The sequence below is a fragment of the Vanacampus margaritifer genome, chromosome 5, assembly GCF_051991255.1.
Source record: "Vanacampus margaritifer isolate UIUO_Vmar chromosome 5, RoL_Vmar_1.0, whole genome shotgun sequence".
NCBI lineage: Eukaryota > Metazoa > Chordata > Actinopteri > Syngnathiformes > Syngnathidae > Vanacampus > Vanacampus margaritifer.
Window position 1 is genome coordinate 21292814 of NC_135436.1, and position 14676 is coordinate 21307489.

General features: G+C 41.5%; 1 protein-coding gene across 1 annotated transcript in view; it reads right to left on the reverse strand.

The window, feature by feature from the left end:
• The window catches only part of rsrc1 (arginine/serine-rich coiled-coil 1), a 131301-nt gene that overhangs the window by 24300 nt on the left and 92325 nt on the right, over positions 1-14676 (reverse strand). Inside the window, exon 7 of the mRNA XM_077566946.1 lies at positions 1522-1593. Coding sequence (XP_077423072.1) covers positions 1522-1593 — 72 coding nt within the window. The remainder of the gene's footprint in view (positions 1-1521; positions 1594-14676) is intronic.

The following is a 14676-nucleotide window of genomic DNA, read 5'->3' on the forward strand; positions in this document are numbered from 1 at the left end:
CTGGCAGCAAATACATTCACTGGCTGCAGTGAAAAAGAATGTGCATTTCCTATGCATTTCATGTAAATGAAGTAAATCCTAATGGAAAACGACATATGTAAGTTCATTTGAGTTGATGTGTAAAAAGCAAAAAAAAAAAGGAAACGTGGATAAGAAATATTAATACATGGGAAACACGTAGAATAAATAAACTTAAACAGTGATTCAAGTTCTGTGCAGTGCAAGAAAATAATAAGAGCAATAATAATAATAAGAAGAAGAAGAACAATAATAATAATAATAATAAGAAGAGCAATAATAATAATAATAATAATAATAATAATAATGGTGATGATAAAATGTAAAAGTATGCAAATAATACATAACAATTTTTAATTCAAACTACAACAATATATAAAATACAGTGGTGACCTGCAATACAAGTTTAAGCCTTTCCATGACTTGTATATCAAATATTTTTTTCCCATTGAAATTAATGGAATATCCAATAATCAATATTAAAAAAAAAAAATGCAATGTGTGTTTTTCAATAAGAAAAATAACAACAAATATAATGTAGAAGATTAAACTATTTTTTGACTCTTTTTTTTTGGGGGGGGGGGGGGTTCAGCACAATGGACATTGTAGTATAATACAGACATATAAATTCCGCATATTGATAATGTCACTCTTTGATACGCCACAACAACATTAGCCGTTCTTCGCAGAGGATAAAGAAAAATATGAAAAAATATATAGTCTTACATTTGTTGTTCCACCGTATGTGTTCAAATACCCATTGCTTAAACAGTGATATATATATATATATATATATATATATATATATATATATATATATATGTGTGTGTGTGTGTGTATATGTATATAGATGTATACATATTTAAAAAAAAAAAAAAACTTTTTATTTTTTTTATTTAAATTTTTTTTAAAAAGGAGAGCAATGATGATGTCAAATCGAATGAACAATACTGAGCTCTCCTGGAAAAAAGAAGAAAAAAAAGAGAGAGAGAGAGAGAGAGAGAGATACCAATGCTATTTGTAACCTCATCGATTGTCTTTTTACATCTTTTGTTAGCATTAAGCTAAGCAGACATATCTAAAGCAAATCTATGTGGTTGTTTTATAAACACAAGGAGTAATTTTATTGTTTTATTTTTTTTTAATTCATGTTCAGTTTGACAAGTAAACTTCAAATGGGAGTGGCCATAAACAGCCTAAAGACTAATTTTGGAAGAATTGTTCACTATTTGCCAAACTGCTGCTTGTTGTGAAGTGAGTTCATTTATTCATCATCATTATCATCATTCATAATCCCAACATAGAGAGCAGATCTCATGTCAAAAAAGGAGGAATTTTAACATAATCCAAAACTATATCTGTAAATTTATAAAAAGTTGAATATGAGACATGGATTTGGGTCATTGATGTTTCAAATGAAACTAACTTAAATTAATTTGTGTGTTTTTTTAACTTATTTTTTAACATGTAATTATGAATGCTGCACATGCACACCAAACTCACCTATATCCATCTTTTTTCTGGTCTCCTCCTCTTGCTTGCCCGTCTTGACCTTAAGAGCGTCATCCATTTTGACTAAAAATGAAAACAAACAAATGGTTAATTGATATCATTCATAAATTGTAGTGCAGTAAACAAAGTTACACATTTCGTCTCGAGTTTGAGCATGACGCGCTGACAACAGCACAATCATCAAAGGCGAAGCAGCAAAAGAAAACACAATAAAAACAGCATCTTGTTTTCTCGCAGGCAGGAAGTAGTCTCCTCGGCGAAAAGTCAACGACAGCCACCCTGCCTCTCTCGCTCTCCCTCGCAGCTCCTTATCGCGTTGGCATAATGAAATGCCTAAAAGCAAGGCAGGCGGCGGGAGTAAACACTCGTCGGAGCATTTTAAGCACCTCTCTCCCCACCCCCAAACACCCCCCGATCGCCTAAATAAAAAATAATCAAGACGTTAAGCAACATTAAAAAAATATATAATGTGCCGTGTGGCAGGACTATCAATACCGCCTGTAAATTAATTACATTTTCGTTGTGCGCTGCATCATTTATTTTGCGGGCGGCGAGGCCACGGCGGAGCCATTCGCCTTTATTGCGATCTCGCCGCTTGATGAGTGAGTTATGTAAAATTGAGTCTCCAATATCATTACACTTAATGAGTTTAAACTTCAGCAGGGAAAAAAAAAGGCTGCTGTATAGTGTTTTTTTTAAGGTGGGGTTAACGCAATATAAGAGTGGGTGGAGAGCACAGGGAAAGTGTGCGGTTGGGGCACCACTGTGGGAGTTTGACTGTGGATTGTTGTAGTGAATGTGCTTTGTTTGAAATGCCTCATTGGAAGTGACTGGTTGCATAGCTTCCGAGCACACGTTACATAAAATACATACACAGTGTATATATTGTGTGTGTGTGTGTGTGTGTGTGTGTGTGTGAGGCCACAGGGTGAGCTCGGCTGCGCTGCTGGTTTTGTTGACTAATTGGCGTAGACAAAGAGGCCGTCACACTGCTGTTACGGCTGGTTAAGTCTGGAGGTTACGCATCTTTGCTAACAATGACGCGACATGGATGAGTGAACCCTCGTCTACCTCCCTCCGCGTGTGTGCGCGCAACATTGGGTGTGTGTTATTGGATCAGTTTAACTCGGCGCTAACAAAGTCCCAATTTAAGAAGCCGAAGGTTGGGGTCAAAAAGCAACGCAGAGAATTCAGCGCCTTGTCTCTGTAATTAAAGTGGAAGCTCTATGGCCAAAGTCAAATATGATCCAATCCACCATTTCGTCCGATTTGGTGGTGGGGGAAAAAGTCATTAATACATTCCAGCAGTACAACAACAAAAAACACCCACAAAACTAATTCTAACTTCTTTTTTTAAAGCAAACTAGCACTCTTTAAAAAAAACATATAGTAATACCAAACGTAATGTCAAAAGTAATATGAAGATTTTAACAGTTTTCATGGTTTCATGCTTTGATGCCCATTGATATTGTGCTACTTCTGCTGTGTGCACTTTGGCCATCAGGGGGCAGTATACGACATGCTGGTGGCAGTATACTACATATATTTCTAATGAAGACTTTCACATCAAAGTGACTCAGTAAATGGTAATAATCTGGCCAATCAATCAATATTTGTTGATTTTTATTATTTTTCTAAACACATTATCACAAAACAAAAATGATGACAGTCAAACCGATTTTCTCTATTGTAAAATCAAACAAATAGTAAAGCACAATGTACGATAAAACAGACATCTGTTATGCCTGCAGTTCATATTTTTTTTATTGTAACAGTTAAGAGAACAAAAAACAAAACAGTTATTTTCTTCATTATCTTTATATATTTTAAAATTAACTAATTTGTCCCAAAAACGTATAAATATGTTCAATTTTAAATGTCTTAAGTGTCCCAAAGACGTGTATATATATATATATATATATTTGTTTGTTTTTATGCTAGAGCATACAGAAGGCTTTGATGCAGCCTCTCAACTGCAAAGAACGGTTAATTAGGTGATTCATCTGTTACTGGAATTTTAGTCTGCCAAATATCGCAGTTGGCCTGAAATAATCCATACCAGTTTAGTATTAGTCATTTATTGCAGATATGCATGTGACTATTTTTTATATTGCCTGTCAATGTGATGGGTCATCATTTGTGTTCAGATATTGATAATTAAAAAATAAAATAAAATAATAATAATAATATTGATTACAGTAATTTCTGAACTACAAGGCACACCTGACTATAAGCCGCAGGTGTTCTACAATGTTCAGAACTGAGGTGTCAGTGTCACATGAGCAAAATTCTCAGGATTTAGCAACTTTAGAGGTGTTCTACTACATTAAAGTCTTTGTATTTTTGAAATATTTATTTAGGTACAATTTTGATTGAACTTTATGTGCAATATATTGTATTTAATCATTATTCAAGTATTTTTTTTCTCCTCTTAACGTTTATGTTCACTGTGCATCAGGTTACAGCGGCTTACATATTAAATATACTTTTTTTTGATGAACACTTAAGCCTACCATGCTATTATATTTTAGTATTTATTGTGTTACTTAGAGAAAAGTATTTTTTAGAGGTGGTACTTAGTGTACTTAGTGTAAAAACTTAAAGTTTGACAACCACTGCAGAAATGTATGATATTCCACCAAACTAGCAGCAAACTATTATTACGGCCTTACTGTTCAGCCTTTGCGGAGGTCTGCGCTCCACCATTGTGCTCTCGTTGCAACCAAAAATGTATTAAGCATGCACAGTTGTGTGCTTGTACGAGGACACCTGTGTGTACGTAGGTGCGTGTGTGTGTTGCTTTGCTCGGGGCTACAGGGAGGCAGGAAAGAGACGGCGCGGTATTAGAGGTATAATGTTAGAGAGAAAGGAGGGAAACGGGTCCAGAGACACAAGCGGATAGATGGCAGCCATGTAGGAAAAAGGAAGAACTGACAGCTAGAGGGGGGACAACTAAACAAGCGAGAGAGAAAAGGCCCGCGAACAACATCGTGGGGATTTGACGCCTCTTTAGCGTTGTTTATCCTCCACCTCCATCCCTTCATCCCTTCGCCAACAGCGTCTCTTATCCTCTTCTCCTTCTGTTTTTGCCCTCTATCCACCCCTCCCCGCGTTTGCGCCGTCTCTTGCTCGTCTCTCCAGTCTACCGTGCCTTGGGGCGATAGCAGCAAATCAAACTGTTTATCCATCGCTCATCAGCGCACTTGCCTCGCGGGGCCCCACGGCCCCCTCACAACAATGAAAGCAGGGCCGAGCGCAGAGCCAGGGATACCATTTAATTAAATCAACATGAGCGCTTTTTTTAAATGATGATCTGCAAAACAAACAGGGACAAAAGTATTGGGACACACCTCTGACATGAATAACTCATCAAATAGGGGTTTAAATATATGTTCAAAATATGTTCCATTTAGCCCCACTACTATGAACACGGCATTTTGATTAATATTGTGCTGGTGGAATGTGAGCTAAGCAACAAAACCCACCTGTTGTTAACCATCTCAGGGGGGCTTGCTGTCGACTGAACATGGCATGACAGTTGCTCAGGGCTCAGGTAACAACGACCAATCACAGCTCCTCTGTGTCTGAAGCTGAGCCGTGATTGCATTTAGAATTATTAATCGGTTGTTGACTCAGCTCTCCCCGTTGAAATGAATGGAAATTCCATTAATCTTTTGAAGAAAGTGAAACAATTTATATATATCCTTACATGTACTGTATAAAGTAAAGAATGTATTTATTTATTTTATCATTATGAATTCATGGTTGCTCGTTCTAGTGTGTGCAACTTGGCCACCAGGGGGCAGTTTAATACACTCATGCAGCCACAATTGAAGAAGAGTTTCATAACTACTGTACAGTACTGTAAGTCAGAGGTCCCCAACCCTGGTCCTCAGGGACCGGTATCCAGCCTGTTTTCCATGCGTGCCACAGCCAACACAGGTGATTCATATCATCAGCTAATCAGCAATCTCTGGAGAAGGCTGATAACGATCTCCACCTGTGTTGGCTGTGGGAGACATGGAAAACAGGCTGGATACCGGTCCCTGAGGACCAGGGTTGGGGACCTCTGCTGTAAGTGACTCCGTAATTTTTTTAAATTTTTCACATAAGATCATAAATGCCATATCTGTGTCACAAACAGGTATCCAAATGTGTCCATATACAGCATATATAGCAATGTTGCAATGCTTTACTGTAGTAAGAGAAGCAAATGTTGCATCCATATAAATATCTTTCTTAGTGGCTCCAGTCCATTATGGGATAATAGTGTGATGGACTTTTATTAAAGCGGGTAATAAACGGTCTTTCACTTCATTTAGTCTGCGTTCGATCTTGGCCCTGTGAAAGGGGCGGAGCATGTCCTTATTATAAGTGTAATTGCAGCTCGGGGGAATCCCTGCCATGGCTGCCAGAAGATGTTCCAAGCGCTATGAAAGAGAGGAAGAAAGTGAGGAAAAAGGCAGGTTGCCATTTTTTTTCCACTTCCTCCCTTCAGAAACTCTTCTTCTATCACTTCTTTTTCCTCCACTCTCCTCTTGGCAGGATTAGCGGGGTCTCGTTAGAGGGGAAAATGTAATAACGCTCCCACCAGGTGGAATGGGGCCATTATCAGCCAGGAGATGGATGGGCCGTGTTGGGCCGGCGGGGGCCACGCGGCGCGCACACAATTTAGATTCAATAAACTGGCAAAGCAAGACCCACAATCTGATTTATCTCTTTACACGCTGCCAATGCTCGCTACTTCAATGCTGATTCCCTATTACCGCACGTAGAGGGACTATTCATTGGACGTGTGGCGTGGCGGTCGCAAGGGCTTGTCGGTCGCGAGGTGGGGGTGGGGGACCACAGCAAAACAGATCCAGTAGCGGGTTAATGCATTTATGCGCGGATAAACAATTAAATCTAAGGCTGAGGTGAGTTATAGAGTTATTGGGGGGGGGGGGGTAGGTAAAGGAGAGTGCGGCTGTTGCATGGGCCTTAGGCTAGCTGCTGTACATACATAGTGTATTAAAAGTGAGAATGGATATCATATTATAGTTTGAAAGTGCAGCATCCAGCCCACGTTTTGCAGCAAGTCAATACCACATGTAAAAAGCAGCCGGCTGGGTTCAGCGCAACCGTTATTCACTTAGCTCGTATGCGTGTAAATGCAAGAGGGCACGTGTTGGCGGACATGCGCAACACATCCTGTTTGACTGCGAGCGTGTGGTCGGTCGGTGGGCGGGCGTCGTTGGCCGCGGCCGCCAATCACAACGAGGGCGAGATAAATCAGCCTCGCGGCCAACGACAAACAGAATATTAGAGGCCGTGCGCCGCCATTGGAAAAATGTCCCTTCCAATCAGGCCGGCTCAGCACGCAAGCCCGCAGACAAGAAACCGAGGACGGCCAGAAAGAGGAGGTGATAAACGGCTTGAATGGAGACAGACACAGCAGAAATTATAGAATGATAACAATTTTAAAGATTATGAAGATGTTTTTAACTGATTTGCAAAGGAGTTCCGTTCCTATGGTGGCAATGGAATTATATGAAAGTCAAAAATAAACACGTAAAAGTCCAATATTAAACATATACATGGAAAAATACTTACAATACATCATAAATAAACCCTGATTTATTCAGATTAATTAACGGGCGCTAAATTGTGTGTCCATTCACTCTAATCGGGCATCAGGTGCAAAAAATAATGTGGCCATATTAAAATGATGGCTTTGCAATTTAGTCAGTTTTGGTTTCACTAGGGCCTGGCCAATTTAACTGGCTGATATTAGCGCTTTTAAAATTGGCAAAAAAAAAAAGGAAAAAGGCCAGATAGAAGATTGTTTTGTTTTATTTTACATTAAGACATTACAAAATCAGAAAACGGTAACAACATTGAAACATAGGAAAAAAATCGGACAATTTTTACAGATTGTTCTCTCTGTTGTCAAGTTAATCAATAGCTAGCAAACCACCAATGATGGAACACTCAAGTCATGTTCTAAACTTTAATTCATATTTCTCTTCAATCCAAATCAGTAAGACCCTAGTTTTTTAGTTTTTACCATGGAAAATTTGGGAGAGCTCTGCAAGTGCAAAACTAAGTTAGAACTTGAGGCAAATAAATCTTACTGAGCTATAGAAAGTAAATCGATCGCTTTGATTATTATTGGCGAAGCAAGAAACATAAAAGCAGCATAAAAGACATGTTTTGTTTGTTTGGGACAGCTGTCACAGTACGCTGAATGACCCAGATGCAAGGAGTTGGAAGGAGCATTTGGCAATTTATTATTATATTATATTATTAGTATGGGATTTTTTTTAATGGGCTTTAGGTGAACTGATGAATACACACACACTCGCACGCATGCACGCACACACACATACTCACCCACATACAAAAAAAAAAAAAAAAAAAATATATATATATATATATATATGTGTGTATATGTATATATATGTATATATATTTAAAAATAATAATAATAATAATAAAAATAAAAAATAAACATTTATTAAATTTTTTTAATTTATTTGTTTTTTTAAAAAAAAAGGAGAGCAATGATGATGTCAAATCGAATGAACAATACTGAGCTCTCCTGGAGAAAAAAAAAAAAGGAGTTGGAAGGAGGTGGATGACTCCTTCTTGTGACTGGCTCTAAAGCTCCCAAATTGAATTTCCAAACAGACTGTACAGCGTGATCATTTTTGTTTAAAAAATACACGGAAAAGTTCCATTCCCCGTTGCCTCTCATTTTGTATTTAAAGACGCCAAATCAGCCACTGCAATTTGTCCCAGCTTTGACAAATCACATTGCATCTGAGTGGTAATTTTGCCCGTTTGGCTGACACAATCCTTGTAGCGCTTGGTTAATAGATCAATTCTACATCTGTTTGCGTGTAGCAGGTACACAGCAGCTCCAGTTGACCTCAAGGAGAAGCACTTCCCAATGCGACCACTGGGTGGCACAGCACACAGGCAGCATGAGTGGGAGGCTTCAGGCAAGGCCCTTTCCTCTCAAATGTGTCTTTGCATGTGTTCATCATGTGGCTACAAAAAGACAACACTCCACAGGATATGTCACACATGAATCCAGATCGAACGACCCACACTATAAAAAGATCAATTAGAGCTGCTGCTGGTGTTGTGGATGTTTTCGAGGAGGAATCAGCGAGTCAATGAAGCAGAGGCGGAAAACCAGGCTGACACGCTGACCTCCGTACCGAACTTGCTAACGTCTGAAAGCCAAGAGCTGTGAGAGCTTTGGAGTAACATTTTAAGAGTACATTTCAAACTCTTCCATTTTTTTATCACTCACTGATCGTAGTGAACTTTTAATCTGGCAAACTAAATGAAATAGAGCTGTTAGAGGAAAAAAAGCAACTACGAACACTTGATACAAATTAAACTTGAAATGAAGTAATTACATGTAGTCAATGTATTTACAATTAACTGATGGTATGTTTGTCAAAAGTAGGTAAAGTGTATTACATTCATACACCAATGGGAAGCTGCTGCTCTAATGAAAGGCACTGTCAGGTCCACTGAAAGCTAATTGGGGTTCAATAGCTTGCTCAAGGACACTTTGACATGGTCAAGGTCCAGGATTGAACTAACAACCTTCGGGTTTGGGAGACGCCCACTCCCTCAGTGAGCCATGCCGCCCCATATTAGGTCGAAATGGGCGAGCGCCAAAAACAGGCTGATTGCTGGCCTTATTTAATGGTTCGTGTACTTGCAAAGGCGGCTGATTCTGGCTCTCCTGTGGTCGAAATTAGAACTTCTTAAAAATGCATTAAATGAATGGCAGTTTTCTATATTGGGATAGATAGGTCTTTATTATTATTATTTTTTTTGTGTTCATGAGAACACAACACTTGTTTCAAGACTTTCCCCCCTTCAGGCGCAACCTTGACCTTTAGGTGTAGGGTTGTGAGCAGGTATCATGAGATCAGTCAATTTAGCGGCAGGGTCTTGAGGACGAATGTGGGTGTGTGTTTCGGGTCCGGAACTTCCACCTGCCCTTTGGATCGGAGCAACGGTCCATAACCCGGAATGGCGGACACACGGAGGGGAAACGTGGGGAGGAAGCAGAGGCCTCCAGCGGTCAGATAGAGATCAGAGAAGGATCTTACTCGGGAGGTTTCTGCGCACCGCCACGGGCTGCGCAGACAAACAATACGGACGTCCGTACATGCATCCAAACATAACGCGCAGCAGCCCAAGGGGGTGGAAAAGCTCCCAACAAAGCGTCTACAATATAGCCACCAGGTCAGAGTTCAAGCTCGAAAGCCTCAGTATGGAAATTTCATGTGTAAATTTCATTTGCCTTTGTAGGATTCTGCATGGATATTAAAACATTACATTAGCGTTGAGTGTGTTGTGTGTCTTCTAATTGGCTTTGCCGGGGAGGGTGTGTATGCCTTTCAGACACGGGCTGAAGTTCTGCGAGGAGAACTTTGTCGGAGATGAGTGGGTAAGTGCACATCGCAGGTCTTGAGAGGGCAATCAGAGCAAATCCATAATGCAGGGATCACTCTGTGAAATATTAAAGCATCCCGCGGCCTCCGAATGACATCTCACCCTCGACTTCAACCCCGTCATGTTTCCGCACGCTACTTCCTCTTTGTTATGCCTCTGATTTTTTTTCCTCCCTCTCATCTCATTCATGTCCTTCAAATCTTCTCTTTTCTCTTCAAAACACCTCTTAATTCTTGGCATCTGGTGGACTCGGCTTTTTTTTCCTCCCACCCTTTGGACTGGATGGGAAACCTGTAGGAGGATATGAAAAAGAGACGGGGACGACATTTGGCTAATCATGCTAGGCCGGGCTACCTGTTTGAATGGTTAAAAGAGACAAACATGGAGGGTTTGGCTCGTTTCCATGCTGCTAACGCGCTGGTCAATTTTCATGATTTTTTTTAGGGTGCTTGTTAATGATGATCTAATCATCTATGAAAATGAGATGACACTCGAGGTTGTAAAAGGCAAATTAACCGCCCAAAATAGATATTTAATACAGTCGGACTCCTCAGGCAAATGTTGCCTCTAAAGATGCAAGGAAACTACAACTTGAGTTCGAACTGACATCATGGCGATGTTATCATTTACAAGAGCTCAATTAAGCAAGCATGAGTTTAGCTTTTTCTTTGTGGCATTTTGACAACATTGTTAAATACAGATGTTACATCATAACGTTCCTACTCTGAAACCTGATCTAAAATGTTTATATTCATGAATAGAGCTTTTGCCCTTGCTTTAGTTGACAAAGAGCAAAACTTTAGCTGATGGGAATTGACGGCGGGACACACAAGCAGTCACACATGCGCCACTCCACTGGCATGCACTACTACGCCACGCACAGCAGCCTAATGTGAGATCTCTCGGGCCAGCTGTTGCTTCGCTTTGATGTTTCCTTACTCTCTGCGTCTTCCTCGTCTCACAAGCGCACCCATTGTGTAAAGTGGGAGGGGTATGTTTCGCTTGCTTTGTCCCCAGGTTTTTATGATTCTCGATCAAAGGCCGTCCATGTGGTCAAGTTGTATATTACATTGTGCAGTCAACAAATACTTTCAATTGATCAGGATTGTGCTTATGACGGTCACAGGTGAGCTAGAGCCTCTGCACATGTAGAGAAGCGACTATTTACATTCACAACTATGCAATGAAGAGCTTTCATATTAATTTAACATACATGTTTTTAGAAACGTGGGAGGAAACTGGAGAGGTCCTGCCCCAAGTGGAGGAGTTCAAGTATCTTGGGGTCTTGTTCACGAGTGAGGGTAGGTTAGAGCGGGAGATCGACAGGCGGATCGGTGCAGCGTCTGCAGTGATGCGGACGCTGTATCGGTCCGTTGTGGTGAAGAAGGAGCTGAGCCGAAAGGCAAAGCTCTCGATTTACCGGTCGATCTACGTTCCTACCCTCACCTATGGTCACGAGCTGTGGGTCGTGACCGAAAGAACAAGATCCCGGATGCAAGCGGCCGAAATGAGTTTCCTCCGCAGGGTAGCCGGGCTCTCCCTTAGAGATAGGGTGAGAAGCTCGGTCATCCGAGAGGGACTCAGCGTCGAGTCGCTGCTCCTCCACGTTGAGAGGAACCAGTTGAGGTGGCTCGGGCATATGGTTCGTATGCCTCCTGGACGCCTCCCTGGGGAGGTGTTCCGGGCATGTCCTACCGGCAGGAGGCCCCGGGGACGACCCAGGACACGCTGGAGAGACTACGTCTCTCGGCTGTCCTGGGAACGCCTTGGGGTCCTGTCGGATGAGCTGGCTGAAGTGGCTGGGGAGAGGGAAGTCTGGGCTTCCCTGCTAAAGCTGCTGCCCCCGCGACCCGACCCCGGATAAGCGGAAGAAGACGGACGGACGGGAGGAAACTGGAGTAGCTGAGAGAACATGCAAACTTCACACCGGAGAGCCTGAATTGAGATTTGAACCAATAATCTCTTGATTGTGAAGCAGACCAGTCACAAGAAGGAGTCATGCCATATTACCTCTGAAAAAACTTCTAATTCTGCATTTCCGTCAACAGGGTCATTTGATTTCAGCACCAGCGATTCCTCTCTATTCATTTACCGGCAGCGCCCCACCATTCCTAAATGTTCAAATTTCCAATTAAAGTAGTTGGGGGCTGGAGAGGAGAGCAGCCACGCAGTACACCGGACGGATGGTGAAAAAGATGACCAGACAGCAGGGCTCGACACTGCGACCAATTTACCACAAATGCGTCAACTTTACAGTGTTTTCTGGTAAACATTTTTTAATAATAAAAATAAAAAAATCTGCTCCGTTCTCTGGGCGCAAGTGCACATTTTGATTAGTAGTGCAACAGATCTTTGAGCCATAACTTTTTCGGATCAAGTGCGAGGACGACTAAAAAATGTACGTCAATGCAATAGGGTTGGTAGGCTTTTATTTTGAAAGGGACCCTCAAAATCATATTCAATCGCTAATTAAGGACACCAATAAACATTGTCTTTTTTTTTCTTTTTTCCTTCTACTCTCTCTCAAAATCCTTTTTTTCCCCTCTTCCACTAACACTTCCAGTTCCATCACTTCAAACTCCATTTTGCGCTTACGGTGCTCTCCATGACGAAACCCATCAGAGAAACATAAAGCAAAACGCTCTTTCATATAGAGCGGTCTACACCACTTTTACACCTGTTGCCAAGAGTGTTCACAATCTCAACACGCAATTTAAGCGCCCCAAATTTAGAAACTTAGCAAACGATTATAATATTAAATCACGCAGAACATCCCACCAATAGTGAAATACAATTTAGCACCCGCTATTCAGAATCTGAGTAAACCAGGCCCAGAGAGACTGTAGATCAAGAACCTTGTGCTAAAAACTCATATAGTAGAGCATCCACAGCAATTTTTGTGCAAAAATATGCATGTGTGTGAGCCTGTGTGTGTGTCCACTTATTCTAGGGTGAACGCACTTGATCACACTGTTGAATGCTAGAGAATAAACTCAGTCCCCCCCGCTGAAAGCCTGCTGGATTCTATTGTGATGGCACAGCGCTGAGTATGTGTCTTGTGTGTGCGCTGCCCTAGTAGTGTTGGGGGGTGTGCGGCTAAGACCATCAAAACCCCCGCACATGAAAGGTAAACCGGAGCGGCTAATCGCCATAATGACACAAGGAGGCTGCGAAAGGGGCGGCCACTTAGAAGAAGAGAAAGGCGAGGAGAGGCTCTGGCTGTGTCAATGGGGCTCAACTCAACTGACCACATTACAGGAACAAACACGCAGTGCCACAACAGAGCCACAGGCTTGGTGGTCTCCACCACGACGTGACTGCTCTTTTTTGGTGTGGACGTCATGGAGGGCTCAATGTGCATGTATTGTATTTTATTTTTTTTTAAATGAGAGGGAAAAAAAACATGAAAACACGATTAAAAGATAAAACTAAAGACCTCCACCAAGGTTTTGAAATCCAAAAGTGAACAATTTAGGATTGGGACTCAAGCAGGTCTTGGGTCAATTTTAAATCGTCAGTAAAATGATAATAGTCATGCATTAAATCTTTTTTTTTTTTTTTACTGATTATAATACCTTAAACAAGGCAGAGAGAATAATGAACAGTTCCAAATACCAGTCAGTGTGAGCACAACCCCCCCTTCCCCACCTAAATAAATAAATAAAATAAATATATTTGAGTTGAACTGAGCTACACACACAATTTAACACAAATCTGAACAAACTGTATTTTTTATTAAATACTGACAGTTCCTTGGTCAACATGTGGATGATAGGAAAATGGTCAGAATAAAAAAAAAAACTAAAAAAAAACGGAAGTAACCAAATCAGCATTACAACAGTAATAGAAGTTTATTAACATATTGGGGAAAACATGAGGGAGGGGAGTAATGAGAGAGGAACAGTGCTGGAGAAATTGGAGTGAGATAAAGACAAACAGAGGCAGATGGAGGAAGAGAGAGAGAGACAGATCGAGTACAAATGACAGCCGCCCCCCTCCCGGGAAGACAAGCCCCCTCCCTGCCCCCCACCCCACCGCCTCTCTCTCACCCCTCTATCCTTCTCGTCTCTTAATGCTTATTTTCATCGCTTTGCTTAAAATATTGATAATCAATTAGCACTACGTCTGTTTTGCTACAAGAATGGCTGTCGCGCTCGATCACTCTGTCAGGGCCAATTGGCCGCTCATTCAAAGTTCATCTTTTTTCCTGGGCGGCTCTGTGCCTTTGGAGGAGTCATTACGTGCCGAACATAGCCCGAGGTGCAATCACCTATTCTCTTTCATTACCGGCGAGATGGAGAAGGTGAGAGAGATTATTAGAACTTTGGAATGATCACAAAGCTCCACGCCGCCTGTCAGATCCCCCCTACGTGTAATTCATCTGGCCTCGCTCAGTCAGCCCCCCCTTCCCTCCTCCTCCTCATCCTCTCTCAGCCAGGGGTTTGGCCACAGACATTATTCATGAACATCTGCAGCACGCTGAATATTCGGCAGCTTTCGCCGTGATGAAAAGGGAGCTGCCCCCTTTAGACTGGAAAATTAACATGCCGGCACAGAGATTACGGACGTTTCATTTGCGAGCCCCGTTTTGACACAACGAGACCGGCCGCCACAGACGGTCCAGGCTGGGCTGACTTTGACATGCTATGTCCACAATTGTCTCATTAGAATTCTATAAAACAA